Below are 27,009 nucleotides of genomic sequence, written 5' to 3'. Positions count from 1 at the left end.
AATGTTGAATGGGGGTCCAGAAATATTGACATCATGTACTAGACAGCCCCTATTTGTCTTGCTACAAACTTTCCCAACCTCACTACTCAGTCCTCTAGCACAGCAGTTGTCACATTTCCTTTTTCACAGACCATTTGAAAATTCCTGGGTATCTCACTAAACCATTTCTTCTACAACTCAAAGCACATACAGAACTCACACTTCATAACCATAGTCTTGCCTTATTTTTTTTTAGGAAACGTTAGTAGACTGCACTAGCACCATGTTCAGAAAATTATGAGTGCTAGTCTCTCCTGCTTTTCCTTCCCGTCTCCTTTCTCCCAAGCCATCTAGTGATCTCAGAGGACTTGGAGGAGGGGCTAAGTCTTGTCTCAGGTACATGGAAGTTTGGCTAAGAAACAGTGGGATTAACTCCTTATTCTCCATGGGACTCAGAAAGATCCCTACCTTTCCTCCAAGCCTTCTGAGCTTGTCAGAGGGCTCAGAAAGAAGCAAGGTCTTCTGTCACTTGCACTGAATTTTGGATAAGGGAAGGAACACCAGGGGTTTCTCCTCCTGCTTCTTATCTTGTCCAAATCAGTTCTGTGCAAACCAAACTCTGTATTTCTGTCAAGTGCAGAGGGCTTGGAAGAAAGATGGAGTCTCCTCACTTGTGATGCAGTTTGGAGAAGAGAAGGGAATATCTGGAGAAACTCCTGCTGTTACTTCTTCCCTCCTCCAAATTATGTCAGAAGCTGCTATGAGTCCTCCTGGTCAGAGGGCCACAGGTGCTTGCCTCTGCAGAGAGGCATTGCAGATGCCCACTGGGGTCTTAAAAATATTGTTTTCTTCTGTATTTCTAACTATGGCTCTAGGCTTCCAAGCAATAAGCCAATGTAATCCACAATACACTCTGGAGAAAATCTGGTAAATATGACATGCAAAATATAATCAGGTACTATCCTTCTTAATCATTACCTTCCATACAAAGCTGAATAAAGTTCCGACATGCTTTGGGAGCCTCTTTTGACCATAGTTCAATATCAATATCTCCACCTGTTGTTTTCAGTAAAACCTATAGAAGAGCATAGTACATGTTACGTAGTCGAGTAAAACTTGCCTTCTGCAGGCACTGCTCCTTTCCTGATCAGAGTATTGCTAAAAGAGGCTTTTCTAGGAGCCAGGCGTGGCACACTCCCTGTGCAATCAATTTCAGCTTTCTGCCCATTGTGGAAGTACCTTAACAATTTTGATACCCCATCAGTGAATGAGTCCACGAGGCCCAAGCAGCGATCTGGGATAGACAACACTTTCTGGCACTATATTTTTCCACAGAAAAAAAATCCATTTATAAAAATGCATTGCTTTGTAAAATGAATTGGTAAAATGCTGGTGTGTTTGGATGTAATGCTAAACGATGGTTTAACAATAAGAGAAACAGGCCCTGTTCAGACGCAAAGGGGGAGAGGGTGGTCAGGGTAACTGGAGGGGGGGGTAGCGAAATCATGACATGCATACTCATCACATGACCGGGAACTGCCAGGCCTCTCCGTAGTTACCATAACCACCACCACCCCGCTGCTGCTGATCCCAGCGACCCTCACGTCATGAAAATGTGTGCGCCAACTGCTCCATTCCTTGTGATGTGCCAGCGACCATAGAGAAAGTCTGCACTGACTAGAGCATTGCCAGAATAGCAGATGCTCTAGGTGGCCGTCTCCATGGTCCTGGCCTGTAGACCATCCGAAGCCCATTTTAATCACTGGGGAGCACAATACATGTAATGGTAAGCCACCCCAGGGCCCCTTAACCCTGCTGCAGGGGGGTGGTTGGCTGGGGTGGTTTCGGAACCACAGTTAGCCACTCCCCCCACATGACATGCTAAGCCACAATCATTTGCGTAAATTCCCTAACCAACAGGGCTTCACATTATGTGTGAACAGGGTCACACCTCAGCAAGCCTTGGGTTCACATGCTCCCCCTTCCCTCTCTTCCTCTGGTGCAGCCATGAGGAGCAGATTGGAAGCTTCTGCTTCAGGTTTAGATTAGCTGCAGTTTAATGTATCAACCAAACTCTAAACTGTAGTTAACTGTAACTACAGTTAGTTGAAACAAGCCAGCTTCGTACACTATGGTATGACCTTGGCTTGTTTCAGCTAATCATAATTAAGATTAACCACCACTTTTCTGGATTTGGGTGATATGGTAAGCTACGGGTAATCTAAAATGGAAGCAAAAGCTTCTGAACACCTCACAACCATGGTAGAGACAGAGGGAGTCCAGAAAGCACATGATCCAAGGCTCACTGGAACTCTCTCTCATAAGGCTAAACCATTGTTTAGCAGTACTACATTTGAATAAGGCCAACAAATGGTTACAATACCAGTCAAATTGACTAGTTTTTATTGTGTAATTAACTGTATTTCAGGTGTCCCTAGGAAGCATAAATAATAAATTGTAAACGTGTAGCTCCTTTGCATTGTTAAAATTAGCATGTTAACAGTTTTCAATGTCTTCATGTTATTCTTAAAATCTAAACAATGTAAGAGAAGTGTGTTATTGAGTTGTCGTATTTTAAAATATTCACAACAATCTGGGTAAAAAGAATTTGAGTGAATCAATGAATTTCTTGGAATAGACTATGGAACGTTTCCCCTAATATTTTGGTTCAAATTATTTTGGTTATTATGAAAAAACTGAGATATAGCAGTAAACATTATCAAAGCATATTTTTTATTTTAGTCCTGTTTACTAAGTGCAAGTGAACCATGCTAAATCAGATAGATCCCAGCAGATTAAGGGCATTGAAAACTTTCTCGAAAATTATCCAGAAACGTTTCCGATTCAAAATTTCCCAGAAAGCTCACATCACTGGGCCTAAACATACACATGTTGCACAGTTTTACTATAAGATATATGAAGTCATGTTAAGCCTAATGATCTGTTCCTAAACACAGCCACCGTACCTATTCCCAACTTCTTCCACCAGAATAAATACTGGAAGGGAAGGAGCACACCTAACAGCCAATTTTAGGGTGCAATCCTATGCATGTTTAGACAGACGAAAGTCCTACAACTCCCAGCATGCCACATGCTGGGAGTCATAGGACTTTCGTCTGTCTAAACATGCATAGGATTGCAGCCTTAGGTTATTTCCTATCGCTACAGGCATCTTGAGGCTACTTTATACAATCAGAAGACCCTTTCAGATGTTAGCAGTGACTCTGCTTCTACTTCTCCCATTGAAATTATGTGGGAGGGGGTCCTTCCAAGAAAACACACACGCAAGGTCATAAGGGGCACTTCAAAGTACAGCACCAGTGTTTTAGGTGCTACATGAAGACTTTGCAGCAGAGCCCTTTTGGGGTCAGTGTACACAATAATTTTCTAGCCAACACATACACACACAAATCTTTAAGGAAGCACTCAGATGTAGCTTAATATTTATTCAAGGTAAAAACTAGGTGAAAACAAGTACAGCCAGTAGCAATTCCTATTGGCATAGAGGCTGAAAAAAAGCACAATTGAAGCCAGAGGAATTTTTTTGCTGATTTTATCCAGTATTGGCAGTGCTCACACACTACATTTGTCCACAGAATAGCAGCCTTACAATCCAGTCATATGCATGTTCACTCAGGAGTAGGTCCCGCTTAATTCAGTGGCATTTACTCCCAAATAAATACACAATTCAAAGTGATTTGCTCCCAAATCAATAGAAATCCTGCTGTTTGTCGACTTGTTCTGAAGTAAGTGACATCTTCCTTCCAAATAAGTTCTAGAGGGTAGCAGCATTAGGGTGCAATCACATGCATGTTTAGACAGAAAAAAGTCCTACAATTCCCAGAATGCTGGGAGTTGTAAGACTTTTTTCATCTAAACATGCATAGGATTGTGCCCTTGGTCTATTACAGCAAAAACAATTAAGAGTCTTGTGGCACCCTAAAAACTAACACATTTATTTTGGCATAAGCTTGTCTGGACTATAGTCCACTTCATTCTTGTTCTTGTTCAGTCGTATCCGACTCTTTGTGACCCCATGTACCATAGGACGCCAGGCCTTCCTGTCCTGCGTTCTCTCCCAGAGTGTGCTCAAGTCCATATTCATTGCATCAGTGATGCTATCTACCCATCTATTATGGAGACTTTTAGGTTTTTATACAGTACATTGGGGTGGGAAGGATTGTAAACAGTGAGGTCAGAAAGAAGTTAAATGCAAGAAGTGACAATCACATTATTAACCGTGGTCATTCACAGTACAGTTGCTGCTGATAATACAAAACACTCTAGCACTAGGTATGCCAATTAAAACATGTAGTGTGATAAAAATCCTTTATCTTGATTCAAGGCTCTGGCGATAGAATGCATCAACAGGTTTAATTCTAACTCAACAGTCTCTCACTCTAACCCCTTTGAATTTTCTTTGCTCTGCAATGACCACAATGGTCAATGCCAGAGGGTCCTGGGAGGGTGATGTGTTCTCCCACTGGTTTTTGAATATGGCCATTTCTAATGTCAAAGTTGTGTCCGTTTCTTTTCCACAGAGACTGGCTGGTTTGACGTATGCAGAAAGGCATTACAGGACTTAATAATATCACCCACAACATTAGGAGTTCATTCACTTGCTCATCTTCCAACATGATATATGTCCTTCTACAGGCTACATGTGTTAATTGCCTTACCAAGTGCCAGGATGATTGTGTTGTCAACAACTACATTGTGAATGACAGCTGTTAAAAATGTGGTTGTCACTTCTTGCATTTCACTTACTTCTCACCTCACTGTTTACAATCTTACCCCACCACCCAGACTGTATATAAGCCTGAAACGCTCAATACAATTCTATGCATCTGATGAAGTGGGCTATAATCTACGCAAATTTATGCAAGAATAAATCTCTTAGTTTTCCAAATAAGGCACATCAAAGCAAGCCACACTACCTGCAGCGGCCGTCATACTAACTTCGATATTGCGCATTTATTTACCTCCGGGCATAAGCAAGTCCTGCCCTCTCCCAGTCCGAGGTGGTTCCTTACCTTGCCGTTCGTCGGCGGTTCCTGGATGTAGATGTTGCTCATGGTGTGGGCTTCAACGCAGCCCCTTCACTGGCCGATTGTCCCGGGACTGGCGAAAACCCGTAGCGATTAAAAGACAGTTCCTTAATGCCTATAAGGGAATTCAGGGCGAACCTCCCGCCATGTTGGGAATTGGAAGCCACCACTTCTAGCGGGGGGGGAGAGCTAACCAGAGAAAAAGCTCAAGTCTCCAGTCCCCACTCTGGAGCCCCAGAAAGAACCCTCCCCGGCATCTTCAGAGACATCCTGAGCCAAGATAGCCGCTTAACGCGTCCGGACGGCGCTTTCACCAGGTCCCTTATTGACCTGCAGAGTCCTCCCCCTCGACTCTCGGTTATTGGTACGGCGCACTGTGCACGGCTCAAAGTCTTCCGACTGAGAAGCGTCACCTTAACTGTTTCTATCCGCCTTAAGAGCCGTTGGATCTTGTCGGAGACAGTCAGCCGGTGGACAGAGCTTGTATAGCATGACCTCTGTAGAGCTGTTGTGGTGGGAAACTGAAAGGGGGTGGGCGAAACTAACAGCCTGGTCGTGTGTACGATTACTTGGAAGTAAGCCTTACTGTATTGAATGGGATTCACTCTTGATAAGGATGAATTATTTCTTTTGGGGTGCAATCCTATGCACATTTAGACAGAAAAACAGCCTACAGCTCCCAGCATGCCCCAGCCAGCCATGCTGGATGGAGAGTGCTGGGAGTTCTAGGCCTTTTTCTGTTTAAACATGCATAGGACCGTGCCCTTAAAACATTTGTACCCAAACTTTCCTATCTTAATATCATACTGGGTTTTTTTTTTCACATTGTGACCCGCCATGAAAGCTTAATAGAGGAAAGCTCGGATACAAATGTTTAAGGGTGCAATCCTACATAGAAAAGAGCGTTACAACTTGCAGTATGCCCCAGCAAGCCACACACAGGAAAAACATAAAACTTATAAAATCAGCTAGAATATATCAGCCAAAAGAAGATACAAGCAACAGTCCAATGCATTTGGACAGCCTCACCTTTCAGGGTGGGGAACCTGAAGTCTTCCAGACAGTGCTTGGCTTGAACCCTAGCCAGCATGGCCAATAGTCATCTGGAGGGCCACAGGTTCCCCACTCCTGAAAGGGTGCCACTTTCCCCTTCTGAAAGGTTCCTGTGCCTTTAACTGCATTTAAAAAAACATCCCTTGTGCAGTGTGTCAGTGATGGAGAGACTGGTGCCATTAGAATTTACCAGTTGAATTTAGCCTGTTGGGGATGGGGGCATAAGAATTGCCATCCTGGATCAGACCAAGGGTACATTTAGTCCAGCACTTGGACTAAGTAGGCAGATACTTCCAGGAGGTTCAGAAGCAGGACATGAAGACAAAAAAAGATTATTAATGTTTTCCCCTCCCTCCAGTAACTGGTATTCACTACATTTATGATATGAGGAGGGCTCTGGATAGGGGTGAATGCTCCTTCCTTGTTCTCCTCGACCTCTCAGCTGCTTTTGATACCGTTGACCACGGTATCCTCCTGGACCGCCTGGAGGGGTTGGGCATTGGAAACACTGTATTGCGGTGGTTCCAGTCCTTCCTCTCTGGCAGGTACCAGAGGGTAGCACTGGGAGAGGAGGTTTCGGACCCGTGGCCACTTACTTGTGGGGTGCCACAGGGTTCCATCCTCTCCCCGATGCTATTTAACATCTATGTGAAGCCACTGGGGGCTATCATCAGGAGGTTTGGGGTGCAGTGTCATCAATATGCGGATGACACTCAGCTCTACCTCTCATTCAAATCTTCACCAAGGTTGGCCGTAGAATCCCTGTCCAAATGTCTGGAGACGGTGAGTGGCTGGATGGGGAGGAATAAGCTGAAGCTCAACCCTGACAAGACCGAGGTACTTTTGGTGGGAGACAAGAGGAGGCTGGGGGATGTTGACCTGGTGTTGAATGGGGTACAGCTACCCTTGAAAGACCAGGTCCGCAGCCTGGGGGTCATTTTGGACTCCCAGCTGTCCATGGAGGCTCAGGTGTCAGCTGTGAGCCGGACAGCGCTGTATCAACTCCATCTGATATGGCAGCTGCACCCCTTCCTTCCCGACCATCTGCTCCCATCGGTAGTACATGCCCTGGTCTCCTCTCGTTTAGACTACTGTAATGCGCTCTACGTGGGGTTACCCTTGAAGACGGTTCGGAAACTGCAGCTGGTACAGAACGCGGCGGCTCGCCTGATTAAAGGCAGCCGCAGGCGAGATCACATCACTCCAGTGCTGAAGGAGTTGCACTGGTTACCAGTTGTTTTCCGGGCCAAATTCAAGGTGTTGGTTTTGACCTTTAAAACCCTATATGGTTCCGGCCCAGCCTATCTTAAGGAGCGCCTCCAGCAACACCAGACAGGCCGCTTAACAAGATCAGCCTCGGATGGCCTTCTCTCTGTCCCATCAGCCAGGACAGCTAGACTGGTGGGGACGAGGGAGAGGGCCTTCTCTGTGGTGGCCCCCACTCTGTGGAACTCCCTCCCTAGGGAACTCCGTCATGCCCCCTCTTTAATGAGCTTCCGTCGTGCATTAAAAACGTGGTTGTTCAGGCAGGCATTTGGGGTGGGTTAGGGTATTTTTTTTAAAAAAAAAATTTATGGTAAAATTTTATTGTTTTAAATTGTTTATGGTGGGTTGTACATCGCCCAGAGTGGCTGGGTGACCAGTCAGATGGGCGATTAATAAATTTAATAAATAAATAAATAAATTTAAACATGGGGGCTCCATTTAGCCACATCATGGCTAACACCTGGTAGATCTTATCAGGTAGACCAGCCTTCCCCAACCTGGTGTCCTTGAGATATTTGGACTACAACTCCCAGCATTCCTGACCATTAGCCATACTGGCTGGGGTTGATGGGAGTTGAAGTCCAACACATCTGGAGGGCACCACGCTGGGGAAAGTTGAGATAGATCTATCCTCCAGGAGCAGCGACACTCCTTAAGAACATATGAAGTGCCATGCTGGATCAGGTGAAGGGTCCATCTAGTCCAGCATTCCGTTTGCACCGTGGCCAACCAGCTGCCCACAGGAAACCCATGAGCAGGACATGCGTGCTGCAGCACCCTCCTGCCCATGTTCCCCAGCAATTGGTGTACATAGGCATACTGCCTCTGATACTGGGAGCATAATCATCAGGACTAGTAGCCATTAAACGCTTTATCCTTCCAACCCACAACACCCCCCCCCCCCGCATTCTACACACGTGGACGCTGCGTAAGCCTATGCATGTTTACTCGGAATTAAGACCCATTGAGCTCAATGGGTCTTACTTCGGAGTAGACACGTACAGGCTCGCGCTGTCACCCTCATTTAACTCAGGGGGGCTTACTTTCGAGTTAACAAGATATACACAAAATCGGTTTATTTCCGAGGGACTACACGCTTTTTCAGAAAACAAACTTTGCTGCACTCCCATTCACCCGAGGCAATATCAATCAACTAGGTAACCCGCCTCTTTTCACTAGGATTGGTTCATGGGAAGGGGACTATCCCATTGCAGGAGGGGTGGTATGTGTTAAGAGGGTATCCTCAGTGGTGTGGCTTGACAAACCTTCGCCCTGGGATCGGCGAAGGGGCTCTAGATCAACCTACGACTCCTTGCTCGGCGAAGGAGGAATGCATGTGCTGCCTCCAGCTCCTTCACTCGCCTCCCTATGCGTGCTTTCTCTGCCCTTCCTCCCCTTTCTAATGGTACAGCCCTCCGTGGTCGGGTCAAAGTTTCCCGGCCGAGAGGCGTAGCCGCTTTGAAGTCGTCCGCCCGATAGCTGGAGTCCGCGGGGGCTCAGGCAGAGGCTGGCTGGGGTGCGGGGGCTGCATGGCGCTGCCAGGTGAGCTGCTGGAATGGAGCGGGAGGAGGGCTGGGCACGTGCTAGGCGGTGGTCGTGTGAAAAGGAGCTGCCGGCCCCGCGCCTTTCGTCGCTCGACCCGGGGGCGGGGGGATGAAAGGGAAAGTCGGGGAGGAAGCACTGTCGAGCTCAACTGAGGGATGGGCGACCAGTGCAGTCCCGCCCCTGCCTGCTGAGAAGTAAATCCTGTTGAGTTCAGCGGGGCATCGTCCCAAGCATGGGCTGCCGTCCCGTCCCTATTTACCCAGGGGTAAGCCCTATTGAACGCGATGGGACTTTTTACTTTGTAATATTTTTATTGAATTTTCCATTTATTAAAAGAAAGGATCTAACATCACCCATAACACAATGATCAAACATGGGAGACCCTTGATATACACAGTCAGCATCGCTCCAAATTAATTAGGAGACACAGTAGACTGATTATACAATTGTATACAAAGCTAGAGGAAAGTATTTCAAAACATTTAATGGGACTTACTTTTGAGTAGGCATATATCGTAGGCGTGAGTAGATTTCAGACTAGTGGGATCTACTTTGCATTTTACTAGAACCTCAAGATCCACCAGCCAGAGCCAGGGGCAAAAGACTTTCAAGTGAATTACAGAATTCTGAGCCTAGGAATTTATCACGAGTTCCAGAGCCGAGCTGGGCTCTCAGTCGTTCCATGCAGAAATCCACTCCCAATCACCCGTTCCTGCTTTATTTCTTTCCCGCCCGACAGCCGATGCTCTCTGGGCAGTTCACAACAATTAAAACCATAAAATACAACATGATACAATAGAACACTTTAAAACTACAATATAAAATTAAAAACCAAACTAAAACCTAGCAGCAATGCAAAGTTTTAAAAGACAGATTTAAAACAACTGAAAGTGGCTGGCTGGGGAATGCTGGGAGTTGTAGGACTAATTTCTGTCTATATGTGCATAGTATTGTGCCCTAAAATGCCTGGGATAATAATAAAATCTGCACCTGGCACCAGAAAGAGCATAGCATAGGCACCAGGCGTGCCTCTTTGGGAAGCCTTATTCACTTCAGCAGTATTGTGGGAGGGGGATCATTTTGTTGTTGCCATTGATAAACTGGGAGTAAGAAATCTTTGCTGATCTACTTCAAATTACCTAGACATCTTCCAGTATTCCTTGGTGTACCTTCTGCCCATTCCTGACATATAAGATTGTGCTGTTAAGGGCTTAAATGTTGGTTTGAGTGTGGACAATGTCTGACAAAATGCTAAACTTCAGGTGTTTTTTAACTTTGGTTTACTGCGTATTTTTTACAAATACAGGAATGTAAAATGCAAGGTTTCATTTGTGTAATTTTAATGTAGTACTTAAAAGAAAAAAAAATAACTGTTGGAATCATTTTATGGTGTCAGTATACTCTGTGATAGTGAAATTAACGTGGAGTTTCAATCTTGTCTTTCCCTTATTCACCAATAATCTAGTCTGATCTCAAAGTTTTAAGAGGTACAAGCAAGTGGGATTGGCAAAGAGAAAGGTAGTAAGGGTTCAATCCTATGCTAATTTAGACAAAAAAAGTCCTACAACTCTCAGCATTCCACAGCCAGCCGTGTTGACTGGGGAATACTGGGAGTTCTAGGACTTTTTTGTGTTTAAATTTGCATAGGATTGCACCCTAAAGGTATTAAGAAGATTAAACAAGCTATCTATGCATGTTTACTCTGAAGCAAACCCTGCTGTGTTGTTGAATGGTCCCTACTCCCAGCTGAGTATGTATAGAATTGCTGCCTACATGTGTGTGTCATTCTGGGAGGGATATTCCCAAACCTATATATCTCCAAGCTTTGCTCTGTAAGTCCTGCTTGAGGAATGGGGTTCTGTCCTTTGCAAATACAGTGATAGACCATATACAGAGTAATATGTATGTTACGTATTCTGCAATATAGATTACATATCATACTGCTGAAATGAAGAAAGCTGTAACGAGTGACTAGGTGTGGACTTTTGTGTGGAAAGACTGAGCTCAGCTTCTCAAGATAAATTCCTAGACTCAAAATTCTGTAATTCAATGTCTGTCTTTTGCCCCTGACTCTGGTTGATGGATCTTGAGGTTCTAGTAAAATACAAAGTAGTTCCAACTAGCCTGAAGTCTGCCTAACCCTGGCCTGGATTCCACTTGGGAAGAGCAGAATAATAGTTGCCTGCTGTGCATGGAGATGCCCTCTGTTCCAAAGACAGAAGCAGCATAACAGAAATGTTCATGTTTAGGCACAACAAAACACTTGGTCCGGCTGTGTCCCTACACCTCAAGGAGACACCAGTGGAAAATTTCTTAATACGTTTGAATTGCCTACGACATCTAGAACATAAGAAGAACATAAAAGCCATGCTGGCTCAGATCAAGGGTCCATCAAGTCCAGCATCCTGTTCACACAGTGGCCAACCAGCTGCCTGAAGGAAATCCACAAGCAGGGCATGAGTGCAACTGCACCCTCTTGCCCATGTTCCCCAGCAACTGGTATATATAGGCATATTGCCTCTGATACTGGAGGTAGCATATAGTCATCAGGACTAGTAGCCATTGATAAATTTGTCCAGTCCCCTTTTAAAGCCATCCAGATTGGTGACCATCACTACATCTTATGGAAGCAAATTCCATTAAGTATGCGTTGTGTGAAGACATACTTATTTTCATCTACCCTGAAACTCCTACCAATGAGCTTCATAGGATGACCCCGGGTTATGGTGTTATGAGAGAGGGAGAAAAATGCCTCCCTGTCCACTTTCTCCACATCATGCATAATTTAGTAAACCTCTGTCATGTCTCCCCATTCTTGCTTCTTTTCTCAGCTAAACAATCCTATATGTTGTAACTTTTTCTTATAGGCGAATTGCTCCAGCTCCTTGACATTTTAGCTGTCCTTTCCTCCCCTTTTTCCAATTCGACAGTATCTTTTTTTTTTTAGGTGCACTGACCACAACTGTATACGGTATTCCAAATGTGGTTGCACCATAGATTTGTATAAGGGGAGTATGATCTTGGCAGTTTGTTTTTTTCAATTCCTTTCTTAAGTATGCCTAACATGGACTTTTCCTTTTTCACAGCAACTGCGTACTGGGTTGACATTTTCATCAAATTGTCCACCACAACCCCAAGATCTCTTTCTTGATCAGTCACTGCTAACTCAGATCCCATTGGCTTATACTTGAAGTTGGGATTTTTTGCTTCAGCGTGCATCACTTTACACTTGCTTACATCGAACTGCATTTGCCATTTTGATGCCCATTCAGCCAGTTTGGAGAGATCCTCTCGGAGCACTGTGCAATCCCTTTTTGTTTTAACCACCCTAAATAATTTGGTGTCATCAGCAAACTTGTTCTCAAGTATAACCACACTTATCCAGACCTGCACCTCCTTTCCTTCCTTACCTTTACTCATCTGAAGACTTAGGGAGCTCTGTTATTTTACTCCTTTAACTTTCCCCGGTCTTAATATCTTGCTTAGAAAACAGATGCAGGGAGAGAGATGAGCACAATGTTTCACTGAAGCCCTTGCAGAAAATTCTTCCTAAGATCATAAAATCATAGAATAGTAGGGTTGGAAGGGGCCTATAAGACCGTTGAGTCCAACCCCCTGCTCAGTGCAGGAATCCAGGTCAGAGCATCCCTGACAGATGGCTGTCCAGCCTCGTCTTGAAGGCCTCCAGTGTGGGAGAGCCCACCACCTCCCTAGGTGATGGGTTCCATTGTCGTATTGCTCTAACAGTCAGGAAGCTTTTCCTGATGTTCAGCCGGAATCTGGCTTCCTGTAACTTGAGCCCATTTTTCCATGTCCTGCGTTCTGGGATGATGGAGAAGAGATCCTGGCCTTCCTCTGTTTGATCTCTTCTGGAACCACATATGGTTCAGAAACCACAGTTTGGTTCTTCTCTCGCTCTGACTTAGTAGTATTTATTTTTTCCTTCGGTGTTATCTGCATATATTCTACATTGACTTGGTATGGCTGCATGTACCAAAGAAAGAGTCAGAGCGGGGACATGCTTGGGATCGCGATTGTTGGGATGGCCTGAGAGCCAATGGGTGCTTCAGCCCCATCCCAGTAAGCTTTGTTTCTCTGCCAACATTGGCTAGAACACACAGGAATCGATAAAAGAGAAAAAAATATTTCTTGATTTATACCCTACCTTTCAATCAGATGATTCTGAAGGCAGCTTACAGCATAAGGTAATTACAGAACACACATCAGCAGTTCTTAGTTCCAGGGCAATTGGCACTTGGAGCCAAGTGATCTTTCTGGCAAGGATGGGAGAAACCAAAGCTCCCTGCAAGCCTAATTTGAATATTTGCAGCCTTCTCCCACTTTCCATTTTAGGACTAGAACCAAATGCAAATTCCCTGGCTTGAACATCAGCCACATTCTAAAGCTTGCACAGTGTTTTGTGGCCTCTGAGTTGGCCCAATAAAGGTATTACGGCGATATGGATTTCGGAAATTTTCTTTCAGGAATTTCTTCGGCCAAGACGGTTGCCTTTGGTTTTGTGTGACCTGGAGAATACCACACTTAGCTGTGGATGGAGAAGGGTTTAGCACCACCCATCTGCCCCTTTTGCTTTAAAAATTGGACCCTGAATATATGAATGGGACAGGGGGTCTAGTACTGTTGTATCTGCTTTGAACCATACAGCCAAAGCACAGTAGCAGACGGCATGTCAAGCCACTTCTTGGGAGAGCTTGCAATGGGAGTTGCTAATCATTGCTAATCATTGCATGTTTCTCCCCCTGGTGGCACTGTTTACCAAAAAGTCACCCTAATAATGTAATGTGATTTTGATAATAGCATATTATCAAACTATAATATAATTACAGTTTCTTCATATTATTAAGTGGGTGGAGAACTTGAATAAACAGTGGCATAATGGATTTTAGAACTATGCAAGTTTTTAAAAACAGGGCTACAACGATCCTCATTTCCTATAAACTTGAAGCTTTGCTTCAGAAATGTCTTTTCTTAAATATATATTTTATATACATTTCATTGTAGAACTCCCTTTAGAAAAGGAAACATTTTGCTTTCCTTGCCTTTCTTCCATATTAGCTAAAGTTTCAGAGCCCCGTCGAGATGGGTTTTTTTGAAGAGGAACAGGAGGTGAAATCTCCCCCCTCCACTCTTGGCGAGTTGGTTACATAACATGCCAATCCACCCCATGGGAAATCGCCCCCCTCATTCCTTCTGCCTTGCTGGCAAGAGCCCAACAGGGCATAGGATTTCTTAGATCTCGGCTGTTTGGGAGGGGGTGCATCTAAAGAGGAGCAAGATGAGATCTGGTTAGCACTTTAAATGCCAGCTCTTGTGTTTTGTACTAACTGATTTCATGGGGCTATATCAAACTATTTGTTCTATTGGTGTTCTTCTATAACACAGCTAGTTCTTCTAGAGCATATGTTACTTTATGGCATGTTTTCATTGCTGCAGAAGTGTCACATGTCAAATTAAGCAAATATGTATAACAACAATAACAAAGCAATATCCTCTGCATTCTGAGAGTATGATATGAGTGACTGTTTTGAAAAACGGATAACATGAGTGAAAAGATGTTTGCTGTTAACAAAGGGTTTGACTGATACCATTTTTTAGAACTCCAGCTTACTGTCCAGCAGTTTGGCCTTAAGTTGCCCCACAATGAGCACTAGAAATATTACCTATATAAAGCTAAAAGACACCTTCTCCTTCCAAGAGAATCAAATCCTCTGCTTCTCCTCTCAAACTTGGGATGGTCTGCAAATGATGCAAGTAGAAAAGGGGATTGCAGCATACATTTGTCCTATTTTTTCCTAGACAGACACTGGCTATTATAAGGATGAGTGCTCTGGTACACATTTTTAATGACATTAGCAGAAATGGGATCATAATAGTAGGTATTCTTTAGAGAAGGTAGATTTAAATTCTATGCTGTAAGAATTGGCAGTCTGAATAATATGGATAAGCTGGGTGGAGCTGCTGAAAATCAAGTTTGATATTCAAGACTCTTAGGCTAGCTCTTTTCATATTGTTCCTGTAGATTGTGTTATTACTGCAGTGAGTCTTTATATTACTACAGATGTAGCTATTCAGAATATTTTGCCAGTTCCCAATACGTTAATCTGATATAATCACAGGTTAGAGTTTTTGAAATGAACAGTCCTTTAAGTAAAGGAAATTTGTGTATTCACCATCAATACAGATCTGTTCTTTTTATTCTGGCCTTTCTAGTTTCTATAGGAATAAATTCATTCACTTGACCCATTGAAGAACTGTTTTCATGCAAACTAGGGTGGTGTTTAGTTTGTATGTTAATTAGCCTGTTCTCTTTTATACTGTCTTACATCAGTGCCCCAAGATGAACCTCTACAATGTTATTACTTTTTTAAAGTAAAAATGACAAGGAATCTAAAATCCTAATATAGTCCAAACAGTTTAAAAATTGTACTCTTTTTCCTTGAATGCATAATGAAATGTGTTGAATATCTGTTATTGCCTTGTGATATTAGACAGCTTCAGGCAATGATGGGTGGAGCACATTCTCTTAAGATATGCTTGTTTACACGTTAACTTTCTACCAAATTTTCAGTACCTTGTCACTTGTGACAGTTCTGGGTTATCACCCAGAATGCATCAGTTTCACTAGCCTCATACACTATTCCATTGCAGCCATTAGTCAATCTATCACAAGAAATGATAATGGGTTAGATCCAGGACCTGCCTTCCTTGAAAGGAAGGGACCTTCTGCAGGAAGAAGGACTCTGCTCATGTCCCCCTGCCCAATTTGCGGGGGGGGGGGGATCCATCTACACACACATGCGCGCACACACCACACACACACAGCTCACCCCATTCAGCATAGTCTCCTGGCAATCTGGGCTGGTTTGCGTGATCAAACAGCCCACTGTGACTTATTTAAGCTACAGTTGGCTGCAGTGTGTGCGGGCAGCCATTTGAATTATCAAGCTGTGACTGCAACTTGTGTCATCCGAACCTGGCGGGGATGGGTTGTGCGAGGATTAAACAACCCTCGCATAACCTGTGGATAGTTTTATGGTTAGGCGAAGGTTGTTTAACCCTTGTACAACCCACTCCCGCTGGGTTTGGATGACACAAGCCGTGGTAGCAGCTTGAATATTCAGAAGCTACCTGGCACATGCCACAACCCACCATGGCTTATTTAAGCCATGGTGATCATCTGAACTAGGTCTCTGGCCGGGTTTGCATGATCTGGGAAGGAAAATAAGTAATTGTAGCTTATTTTCCTGTCCCATGCATGCTGGTTGAGCTCTGTGTCATTACCATAATTACCCTCTCCAGGCACGGTTTGTCATGTCATCTGAACCTGGCAAGGGTATGTGGTGAGGGTGCGTTACAAACCACCCCACAACCCTAGACCAAGCCATGGGTTCTGAGGTGGTTTGTAAGCCCGCCCACCCACCGCGCGCCCTTGCCGGGTTCGGACAACACAACAAGCTGCACCCGGAGAGGGTAATTTTGATAATGCCATGGCATGTGACTGGCACATGTGGGGTGGGAAAATGAGCTACAATGGCTTATTTTCCTTCCCCGATCATGCAAACCTGATCTCTATGTAGCATTTTCAGGTGGCTGGAGGAGCTGCCATGGGTTGGAGGGGGCAGCAAAGTCTGCTTCTGCCAGTACCGTTGATCCAGCTTAAATCTGGATCCAACCCAATATATAAAGACATGACCATTTTCAGCCTGCAGAGCCAGCATATGTGAGCAATAAGGAAAAGTGGCAGCTCTACTCTGCCAAACGGTGCAACCTTTGCAAAGTGGCATGGCTGAGCTTCATGCAAAGTGCACGGGGCTACAGCCAGCATGGTGTTATCATACTCAGGGAATTTATCTGGCTGTGAAGCTACCTTACGCTATGTAAAAAGAAGCAGGAGAGAGGGTAACATAAATTTTGATAATTATGATGAGGGTGGTGGTCAAGACGTTTAGCTCAAGTTCCATGTTAGGCATAATTAAGAAAGGAATGGAGAATAAGAGAATAAGAGGTAAGAGGAGACATGATAGAGGTGTACAACATTATGCCTGGTGTGAGAATGTGGATAGGAAGACATTTTTCTCCCTCTCTCAAAATACTAGAACCTGGGGTCATACTATGAAGCTGATTGGTGAGAGATTCAGGACAGATCGCAGAATCATAGAATAGTAGGGTTGGAAGGGGCCTACAAGGCCATCGAGATAAAAGGAAGTACTTCTTCACACAGTGCATAGTTAAAATGTGGAATTCACTTCCACAAGATGTAGTGATGGCCACCAATTTGGATGGCTTTAAAAGGGCGTTAGACAAATTCCTGGAGGAGAAGGCTGTCAATGGCTACTAGTCCTGATGGCTGCTGTCTCCAGTACCAGCAGTAGTATGTCTGTGGACACCAGTTGCTGGGGAACATGGGCAGGAGGGTGCTGTTGCATTTGTGTCCTGCTTGTGGATTTCCGGTCAACAGCTGCTTGGCCCCTGTGTGAACAGAATGCTGGACTACATGGACCCTTGGTCTGCTCCAGCATGGCTCTTCTTATGTTCACAGCTCTTCTTATGTTCTCAACTAACATGAAATGTACTTGGCTTTTTCAGGTGGAAATAAAGATAACATCAGAGCAGGGTGCAAGAAATGTGGCTATCGTAAGTATCTACAAAGATATAATTGATAAGCATTTATGTAAAACATTGGTTGCTTGATACGGCATTATCTGGGCACACATAATGAATATGTAGTGTATGAATAGTTGAGATGGAATTGGAAAATATAATCAACAGCAACACACCATGACTTGGATCTAATAGAAGTGAAGAAAAGGAAGTTCATGGAATGAACGTTTCTTTTCCCCATCTCCCCCACCCCAAATAGCCTTGAAATTGCAGTATGGGATGCTGGAGGAGGGAGGAATCACCCTAAATCAGGTGAACCATTTCCTGAGTTTGAATGATTCTCTGCTTTCTCAGTGCCCCATCTCACATTGTTCACAAATGTCCCCCTCCCTCTCTGGAGAGGCTTTCTTAGGGGGTGTAAGCTGCTGCAGTGGGTAGAAGGGATAGAGAGACTTCCCTTTCATTAACTTCTTTCTGTCCACTTACTTTAGGATCCAAACCTATCTTTACAAATGCACGAGCCACTTTGATTAAATTTGATGCAGAGGTAGTTCTCCATATCTCTTTGAATTTTCCATACAGTTACAATTTGTGTGGTCCAGGCCAGTGTTTAAAGGGATGTAGGGTTAAAGATGCCAATGCTGATGCTGGATTTTACCATGCAAAGTGAATGTTTCATAAACTGGTGGAAGGAATATCGGAATAGTTAAAGGTGGGGGCTATTGTAATGTCTCAGGTTTCTATTAGGGAGTTATTTCTTCACAGTTTCCTGTCTGCTACCATACTAAAGTTATATGCCTTTTGGATGCAGAATTGCTAAGTATTCTTCAGCCAGTATTATTCATCATCATCATGTCAGAAAAGGCATCTTATGAAAAGAACCATTTCATGAAATATTTTTTTCTCAGAAGTGGGATAGCTTTTACTAAGTAATGTGGCTAATTGTCAGAAATAATGGAATGTTGTCTGGAGCCATTCTGCTATCCCAGCTATCTGATAAAGCCCAAGGTCATAATAACAAAGTGAAGCTGGTTCAAGAATCTTCTAGAAACCCCAGATTTGCCAATAAGTAAGATGATGAGCCCTTCCTTTCAAATAGGACTGGTGAATTGCCACTGCTGAGATGTGAATAGCTTACAAGGTTGGAGACCTTTCTCACTTAAATAACAGCTGTCAGTCCAATGGAACTTTTGAATCACACCATCCATGTGTCAAATGCCCTTAGAGTTCCCCCTTTGCTTGGCCAGCAGAGATCTCTGGAAGATTCATTAGCTGCCATTATGGTTTATAAAAATGCAGTTCACAAAAAATAATAAGGCGCAATCCTCGATAGTCGGCAGTCTCTGAAGTCGGAGGCTGCCGAGTATACAATGCAAGGTGGCTGGAGCACAGAGGCAATCCTCGCCTCCATGCTCTGGCCACCCTGCATTTTCCATAGACGGCCAATATTGCCCGTCTAGGCTCAGCTTCGGGGAGGAAAGGAGGCTGGGATATGCATAGGAAGCTGCGTAATGCAGTTTCCACAGTCTCCTCCCCTCCCCACTCCTGGGAGCACCCAAGCTTGACAATGTAGCTAGTGCAGAGAGAACTGCACCAGCTATGAGGGGGAGGGGGGATGGAGCACAGATGTTGGGCTGCAAGGTTGGAGCCCTGGTTCCAACCTCAGATCCCATTAACTGAATTATTCTGTCCCCCAGACGCTGTCTACGGGACATAGGATTGTGTCCTAATCCCCTTAATACATTAGCACCATTAGTCTAGCACTTGTGCCCTTTTCTTGGTACCCACTAAAGTACTCTACCCCTCCACACACACACTCCCCCCCAACACATTTTCTTACAGCAGCTGGGATTGCTGTGAACTTGGTTTCTGATGGCGCTGAAAACTTTGGGTTCAAATGAGTTGTTTGGTGTGTGGGCCTCAAACCCCACCTCTTCCTTATATGTGGGCATGTGACTTGTCCTTTACCATGGCATCCATTTTGTGATGGTGCCCAGGACAGTTTCTCAGATTGCCAAATGCGCCCAAAGAAATTGCCAAGCTGTAGTCTAACAGTATGTTACTGAGTTTTGTGGAGGTTAATTATCGGAATCCTTTAGTCCATTTATTGATCACACTAATGGTCTTATGGCCACCAGCTGGTCTTATGGCCACAAACAACAACTGGTGGAAGAGAAGAAAAGGCTTATTCTCTGGATTTGCTGATACGTCAATGTGCTGCCTGCCCAGCAGGGAATTGAAGTCCAACACTGTTTAAGTAGGGCACATAAAGAAGCAAGGGAAAGACCGTAGCTCAGTGGCAAAGCAGGTTTCGTATGTATTGGATCTTAGGTTCAGTTGGCAGTTAAAGGATCTAGGGTAGCAAGGATGTTAAAAACCTCTGCCTGTAAGCCTGGAGAACTACTGCCAGCAGCAATGGCCAAGCTGGTGCTCTCCAGATGTTTTGGATGACAGCTCCCAACACTCCTGGCGATTGGCTGCGCTGGCTGGGGCAGAAGGGAGATGACGTCCAAAATATCTGGAGGGCTCTGAGTTGTGGAAGGCTGCACTGCTAGAGAAGATAATATTGGAATAAATGAGTCAGTAGCCTTACTTGTTATAAGGCAGCTTCATGTGTTCCTCTGATAAGCCAGATGCTTGAAAGGAAAAACGATCAATGCCCTGATTTATATAGGTTCTAACATTTGGAATAAGATACAATAACTGGGCAGTACATGAATATTTGTATTCATTCATTCATTCCAAGTATCTATAAGGTGTTTTTTAGGGCTAAGCCCTCATAAAGAGGCATACACAAAATATATGAAACAATGGTACTCTAGGCAGATCATGTAAGTCCACTGTAGATGCAGCAAATACATGTATGAGATAAATGCTTTAGATTGCCCAATCATCACTTCCCCTAAAGAAACGCAGCAGTGAAAATATGTTTTTGAGATCCTCTTGAATGCCTGAAGGGGCCAAGCAAATATTAATTGAAAGGGAGTTCTATAACTGGGGCCACCACTGGGAAGACTTTGTCTCTTATGCCCACCCACCTAACTGATTTTACTAGCACTGATTTTACTGCCTGATTTTACACAGGCAGGACCTCTGACAAAAAACTTAGTGTATGTGCAGGATGATACTGAGAAAATGCTGCTGTGGTACTCCTTTCACCCCAGTTCTATCCTCCTGTTATTGGGGTTTAGTCTGATTTTAATTTCACTGGATGGTTCTAGTGTAGAGCTAAAGCAGGGATGATTAAGAAATGACTGACCTTATGCAGTTTTAAATACGTTTTGTTGGGTATAAATTCTGTTGTAGTTCTAACAATGTATTTGAATTATGTACATAAATTATTAAACTGTTGGTGCTAAAAGCCTTCTTTGCCATACAAGTGCTTGTTAACAGCTGTACAGCTAATTTGTGTATTATCAGTGTCTTGTATGGCTAATGCCATGTGAATTGTTGAAATGTGCACTAATGAGGCTTCCTAATGAAACAGAAATGTGGTTAGGTATATAAAGGTTAATTGCTTGTATTGGTCACTGTTTTTATTTTTTGTTGCTTTTATTTTAGGAAAACCTTTTAGCTACGAAAGATCTCTTAACTGGTGTGAAGGCTTCCAAAGCTAGTCTGCTGCTCTTCCACTCCTTTCCTTCCCATTAGTGTAACATCCATTAGAAGATGTTGCTTAGAGATAAACTTAAATTGGCCATTTTCAAAGATAAAGGCTGTCTACAGATAAATTGTTTTCAAATGATCTAGGTTTTCTGAGAAGAGTCATTGCCACAAAATTATCATTCTTGCTGTGGTTTTTACACGTAGAGAGCAATCCTATGGCCCCAAGACAGGAAACCTGTTTGCATGTAGCGCTAAGCCACCATGGGTTAATTGCCCCTAGGGCTTAGTGGAGCATGCTGGCCACCATTTTGAGTATGCAAGCAGTGACACGCTTGTAGCTTGCCGTGTTGTGTGAACCTGGCGTCATGGGTTGTTTGAGGGGGTAGGCAGCCCTCATATAACCCATAGTTTGTTTTAGGGCTGTTTGAGGGTTGTCTGCCCCCTCAAACAACCCACGATGCTGGGTTAGCATGACACCACAAACCATGGCACGTGGGGCACCCACAGGTGCCATGCAAAGAGGGCACCGGGCTTGACACAACATGTGAACTAGGTCATTGTCTGAGGGGCTATAGGATACTGGGGTTTTAGCTCTGAGGCTATAGACAGAGCTATGTCCTCAGAGAGGGAAACCCCTGCTTGGAAGAGGACAGGGAGGGAGGAAATGAAGCATGCTGTGGGGAGGACAGAGGAGAGGACGTGAATCCACAAGCCTTTCAGTCTTGTCTCTGTCCTCGGGAAGATGAACAAGCTAGACAAGTTCAGAGGCCTTCTAGCATAAAATGGCGCAGAGGAGAAACAGAGAGGTAAAACGCCTCTGGCTTTCCTCCCGTTCTGCCTGGCTCTTGCCAGAAGGGCTTAGGATAGATGGAGGGCTTCAGTATCAGAGCCCTCCATTTAGCAGGTACCTGTCCTGTTGAATTGTGCCCTTAAATGTTCATGCCTTTACTGTAGCCTGAAGAGTGGAATATAAAACCGTAAAACCTCATTAGCTGTCATGGCACAAATTAAAGCTTGCACAGTCTTAAACTTAGGGAAAAGGTTGGCTCTGGTCCTGTCAAAAATGAAAATTTGTGACTTACTAATTATTTAAAAAATAGGGTATACATTCATCCTGGGCTAAAGGATGACATATTATAGGGCTATCGCTGCCCATTCCCATACAAGTACTCTTGTACGGAATGAAAATGCTGTGGCAAGACTGGCTGGTGCTAGGAAGGGAAAAGTGTACCACTGTTTTTTTATGGCAGACTTGGCTCCTTTAAGCTTGATCTACTGTGCCATGATATTTCAGCCATTTACTCAGAAAAAGTCCCATTGAAAATGATAAGGCTTACATACCAGTTCTAAACATATGAAAGTGGAAGAAAATATATGGTATAATGGAGATAATCTTTTTCTACCTTGCATCTATTTCCGAGGGTTTATCACTTAACTATTCAAACAAATTATCGGTTTAAACGAAAACTTCCTGTGCTCATTATTTTTCCACTGAAAGTTCTTCCTTTCTCACTGCTGAACAGTAAATATGACTACTTTGTTGTTGGCCTAAACTATTTTTCTCTTGTTCAATTTTACTTAGCAGGTCATCTGACGTTCGAATGCCGAAACTTTCTCCGTGTAGACCCAAAAAGAGACATAGTTTTAGATGTCAGCAGCACAAGCAGTGAAGACAGTGAGGAAGAGGAGTTAGGAAAGCTGCAGGCCGTTCCAGAAAATAAGAGTAAGTTCAAGCATCTCCTGTCTTTTTCTTTCTTACCGCAATCTCCCCACCTGCACCTACTGTGTTAGTAGGATGTTTATTTATTTAGCTACACCATTTGTATACCATTCCACATCTAAACAGATTCCAGAGCTGTGAACAACAAGAGATAAGATGAACAAGATAGAAAGGATGAAACATCATGTTAAAATTATTCTTTAAAAAAAGCAGAGTGCCAGTAAGACCAAGGCTGGTTAACCAAGGAATGCTTCCTAGAAAAGAGCTGTTTTCAGGAGGTGCTGGAAGCATCACAGTGTTGGCCCCTGCCTGACCTCTAGAGGCAGGGAGTTCCATAGGAAGGGAGCCACCACACTGAAGGCTCTTCTCTGGGTGGACTCCATTCGGGCCATAGAACCACCAGGAGCATGCCCTCCGATGACCTCAATGATCAGGCAGGTTGGTAAGGGAGAAGGCGCTCTCTCAGCTATCCTGGTCCCAAGTTGGTTAGGGCTTTGTACACTAGTACCAAACCCTTAAACCTGGTCCGGTAGTGAATAGACAGCCAGTGCAGTTCCCTCAGCAAAGGAGTTGCACACTGAAAAGGGGCAGCTCCCGACAACAGCCAAGCTGCTGCATTCTGCACTAGCTCCAGCTTCCAGAGCAGCCTTAAGGGCAGCCCCACATAGAACATATTGCAGTAATCCAGTCTTGAAGTTACTAACACCTGTACCACTATGGCCAAGCTGTCTCTCTCCAGAAGAGGTCGTAGCTGGCAATTCAGCCGAGGCTGGTAAAATGCACTCGAAGCTGCCATGAACACTTGGGCCTCCAGCGACAGTGATGGGTTTAGGAGTACCCCCAGACTCCTAAGACAAACCTTATCTTTCAGAGGGAGTGCAACTACATCCAGAACAGGCAATGAGCCTATCTCCTGGACCCAGGGACCACTCACCCACAGGGCCTCTGTCTTGTCAGGATTCACTTTCAGTTTATTAGCTCTCATCCAGACCATTACTACATCTAGGCACTGATCCAGGATTTTTACAGCCTCACCTGGTTCAGATGTCACAGGGAGACAGAGCTATGTGTCTTCAGCATACTGATAGCACTTGGCTCCAATCCTGTAATGATCACTCCCAGTGGCTTCATATAGATGCTAAACAACACTGGGGACAGGATGGTACTGTGTGGAAAACCCTATATAAAGCTCAATTGCCAAGGGGCTGAGGAATGATCACACAATGTTACTCTCTGAAATTGACCCCGCAGGTAAGACCGGAACCACTGTAACACAGTGCCTCCAATGCCCATCCCATAGTCAATCCAGGAGGATACCATGGTCGATGGTATCAAAAGCTGATGAGAGACTGAGCAGAATTAGCAGGGTTGCAGTCCCCCTGTCCCTTTCTCAATAAAGGTGGATCATCAGGGCAACCAAGACTGATTCAGTTCTATAACCAGGTTGAAACTCAGACCGGACTGGGTCTAGATAATCAATATCCTCCAAGAGTCCCTCTCCAGCCAAACCACAGAATGAACCTTTTTTGGTCTTGCAATCAGGTGTACAGAACCAAAAAGTTACCCAACTGAAGGCATCTATAACATTTTTTAAAAAATAAATTTATAGGTATTGCTGAGGAAGAAGAAAAGAAAAAGGCCAAAAAGAAAAGCAAAGAAAAGTCAAAATTAAAGAAAGCAAGGAAAAGGTACTATTTGAAAGCTTTTGTCTCAAAATTGTTAAGTGTATAGCAGTGGGTTGAACTTGAAAAGTCTTGTTTTTAGGCTGGCTTCGAATCTGAATCTTGGCCATGTTGACATCATTTAAATCAGGGATGGGGAACATGTAGCCCGCTAGATGTTATTGGATTGCAGTTCCCATCAGCCCTAGTCAGCATAGCCAATGGTGAGGGATGATAGGAGTTGCAGCCCAACAACATCTGGAGGGCCACAAGTTCTCCATCCCTGATTTAAAGACCGGTAGAAACATCTCTTGGATTTTTTTAACTTTGAAGGAATACAGCTAAATGTTTTTATTTAAAGTAAATAGAAATGTAATTTGTTTTCAGCTATGAAATGCAAATAGCTGCAGTCAGGCACGCTACTGTTGGAATCATTCCTATTAATGCTGAACTCAGTCCCAGCTTGCCAACACCTTCATAGCCAAAACCAGCCTCTCCAGTGTATGTTTCTTTCTCTTCTCCTTCTCCATCCCCTTTCTTCCAAGCAACTGCATGTATATGCAGTCGTGTATTTTTTCTGTTTAGGGTTCCCCCAAGTTTTTGAAACGCTATTTTTTGTCAACTTCAGGGTTCCCCCAAAGCTGCTGAACTCTCCCTTTTGTGTGTGGATGGTGCTGTTTTGGCCATGTAAGGATTAGCACTTGGATAATGAATATATTCAAGGGGTATATAGGATGACAGAATTTAGGATAAGTCTTTAGAGCACAGTCCTATGGGATGTGCCCTCGGTACTCTTAAGCCTCCGAGTTCGGAGGCTTACGAATATCCTATGCAGAGCCGGAGGTGCATCACACCTCTTGCTCTGCATTAAGCTAGATGGGCGTTTTTGCCCATCTAGCGGAGGCTTGGGGGAGGGAAGTAGGCTGAGGCGGTCATAGGATTTCTTGTATGGCTGCTGCCCCAGTTTCCTCCCTTCCATGTCCCAGGGAATGCTCCCTTTTCCCCGTTTTCGTGCTCTGTTTTCTGAGTGCAGAGAGGTAGTCAGTGCGGTTCTCGCTGTGCCAGCTGGGAGGGGGAGGGGAGTGCAGTTTCCTGGCTCCAAGGTCAGAGCCCTGTTTCTGGCCTTGTAGCCAAGAAATTGAACAATCCTATGTCCCCCAGATGCTGTCTAGGGGGCATAGGATTGCTCTCCCCATGTATTTAGCTAGGTTCTTTTTAGCAAAAGATTTCCTAGTTTCTAACAGTTTGCTGTGTCAGTGCACCAGCTTTAGCATTAGATCTATGTTCTTTTGTTTTATAGATCTTATTCCTCAAGTGCCACAGAAGAGGATGAGCCTAAATCAAAAAAACAGAAATCGCATAAGAAGGAAAAGAAGAAGGAAAAAAAGAGTAAATCCAAGAAAAGAAAACATCACAAAAAAGGGAAGAAAAAGAGGAAAAAGGAGAAAGATTCTTCATCTACTGATAGCTCAGACTCTTCTAGCAATGACTGAGAAGCAAGGCTAAGTTGATGTAGATCCATCCTGATTAGGTTTATAATGATGCCCAGTTAAAATACATATTTTTATTGGAAAAAATTCTTGTTATTTATAAATATGTCTCCTTGTATTAAACTATTTTTTTAAAGTTCACAGAGGCTTATTTTCTCCTATGTGTTATAACTTTTATTTGTACTTCATATATGAAACAGAACCAGTTCTACTTCCTAAGGTTTAAATCTCTTGACAATCGATTGTAAAGTCTCCCATTCATGAACAAAATATAACAACGGTAAGGCAGCAGTCCTTTGGTCTCCGGGAGAGGGTCCCAGAGGCCATAGGATTTTTCAGATCTCCCTTTCCAAGGGCAAAGGGAAAGGTCCACTCTAGGAGAGGGAGATCCAATCTTATAAGCCTCCTCGGTGAGGCTGTGGGACAGTCTGCAGCTGGTGCTCCTCCATTGGATGGGGCCAAAAGAAGGTGTGCTCATAAAGGTTGTAGATTCACAGGATCCAAAGCCCTCCTGTTTCCCCAGCACACTCCTGGAACAGGGGGAAATTTTTATTTCCCTCCAATTGAAATCGGTGGAAGGAAAACTTGAGAGAGAAAGTTGTGCAAGAGGGGAGAAAATTGAGGGGAGGAAAACTGTCCTGCCAGTGTGAGCCCACTTCAAATTTTCTTTCTCCCATCCCATAAGATTGCTGTGCCCAACTGCAGAGTTGTACCATCAGTCTACACAAACTTCTACTAGAATATTAAGTAAAGCAAATATCTGGAAACTTATGTTATACAGCTTTCAAATAAACTATAATAGCCCATTCATTCATTCATTCATAAAATGGGACAGAGTGCATGAAGTATGAGAATTGTCTTTCCTGAACTGCAGCCAGCTACATAAGTGAATAAAACTTTTTGTAGTACATAAGCTGTGGTCTGGGAAGGACGTTAGAAAGTCCAGCTGTGGATACAAGACTTTAGATGCATCTTGGGATAAAGACTTGTGTTGGTTGTGTGTTAACACAGAAATTACT

General features: G+C 44.0%; 2 protein-coding genes across 4 annotated transcripts in view; one reads left to right on the top strand and one right to left on the bottom strand.

Moving 5' to 3' along the window:
• Nucleotides 1-5,195, bottom strand: part of CWC27 (CWC27 spliceosome associated cyclophilin) — a 162,329-nt gene extending 157,134 nt beyond the window's left edge. For both annotated transcript variants that reach the window (XM_084833319.1, XM_084833321.1), the window contains exons 1-2: nt 5,013-5,195; nt 958-1,054 (exon numbers count right to left, since the gene is read on the bottom strand). In XM_084833319.1, coding sequence (XP_084689445.1) covers nt 958-1,054; nt 5,013-5,054 — 139 coding nt within the window. In that variant the 5' untranslated portion in view covers nt 5,055-5,195. The remainder of the gene's footprint in view (nt 1-957; nt 1,055-5,012) is intronic.
• Nucleotides 5,196-8,801: 3,606 nt separating this feature from the next.
• Nucleotides 8,802-26,795, top strand: SREK1IP1 (SREK1 interacting protein 1). 2 transcript variants are annotated; one of them, XM_084833317.1, is made up of 5 exons: nt 8,802-8,888; nt 17,499-17,546; nt 22,702-22,842; nt 24,449-24,527; nt 25,801-26,795. In XM_084833317.1, the coding sequence occupies exons 1-5, from the start codon at nt 8,876-8,878 to the stop codon at nt 25,991-25,993; spliced, it is 474 nt and encodes a 157-aa protein (XP_084689443.1). In that variant the 5' UTR covers nt 8,802-8,875; the 3' UTR covers nt 25,994-26,795. The 2 variants fall into 2 exon arrangements, with proteins under 2 accessions (XP_084689443.1, XP_084689444.1); XM_084833318.1 differs by having other exon boundaries at nt 22,705-22,842; nt 25,801-26,789.
• The last annotated feature ends 214 nt before the right edge of the window (nt 26,796-27,009 follow it).

The sequence above is a fragment of the Heloderma suspectum genome, chromosome 2, assembly GCF_057233095.1.
Source record: "Heloderma suspectum isolate Gila_16-S chromosome 2, 16-S_ref, whole genome shotgun sequence".
NCBI classification, from domain to species: domain Eukaryota; kingdom Metazoa; phylum Chordata; class Lepidosauria; order Squamata; family Helodermatidae; genus Heloderma; species Heloderma suspectum.
This window is presented reverse-complemented; position numbering and strand designations above follow the sequence as displayed.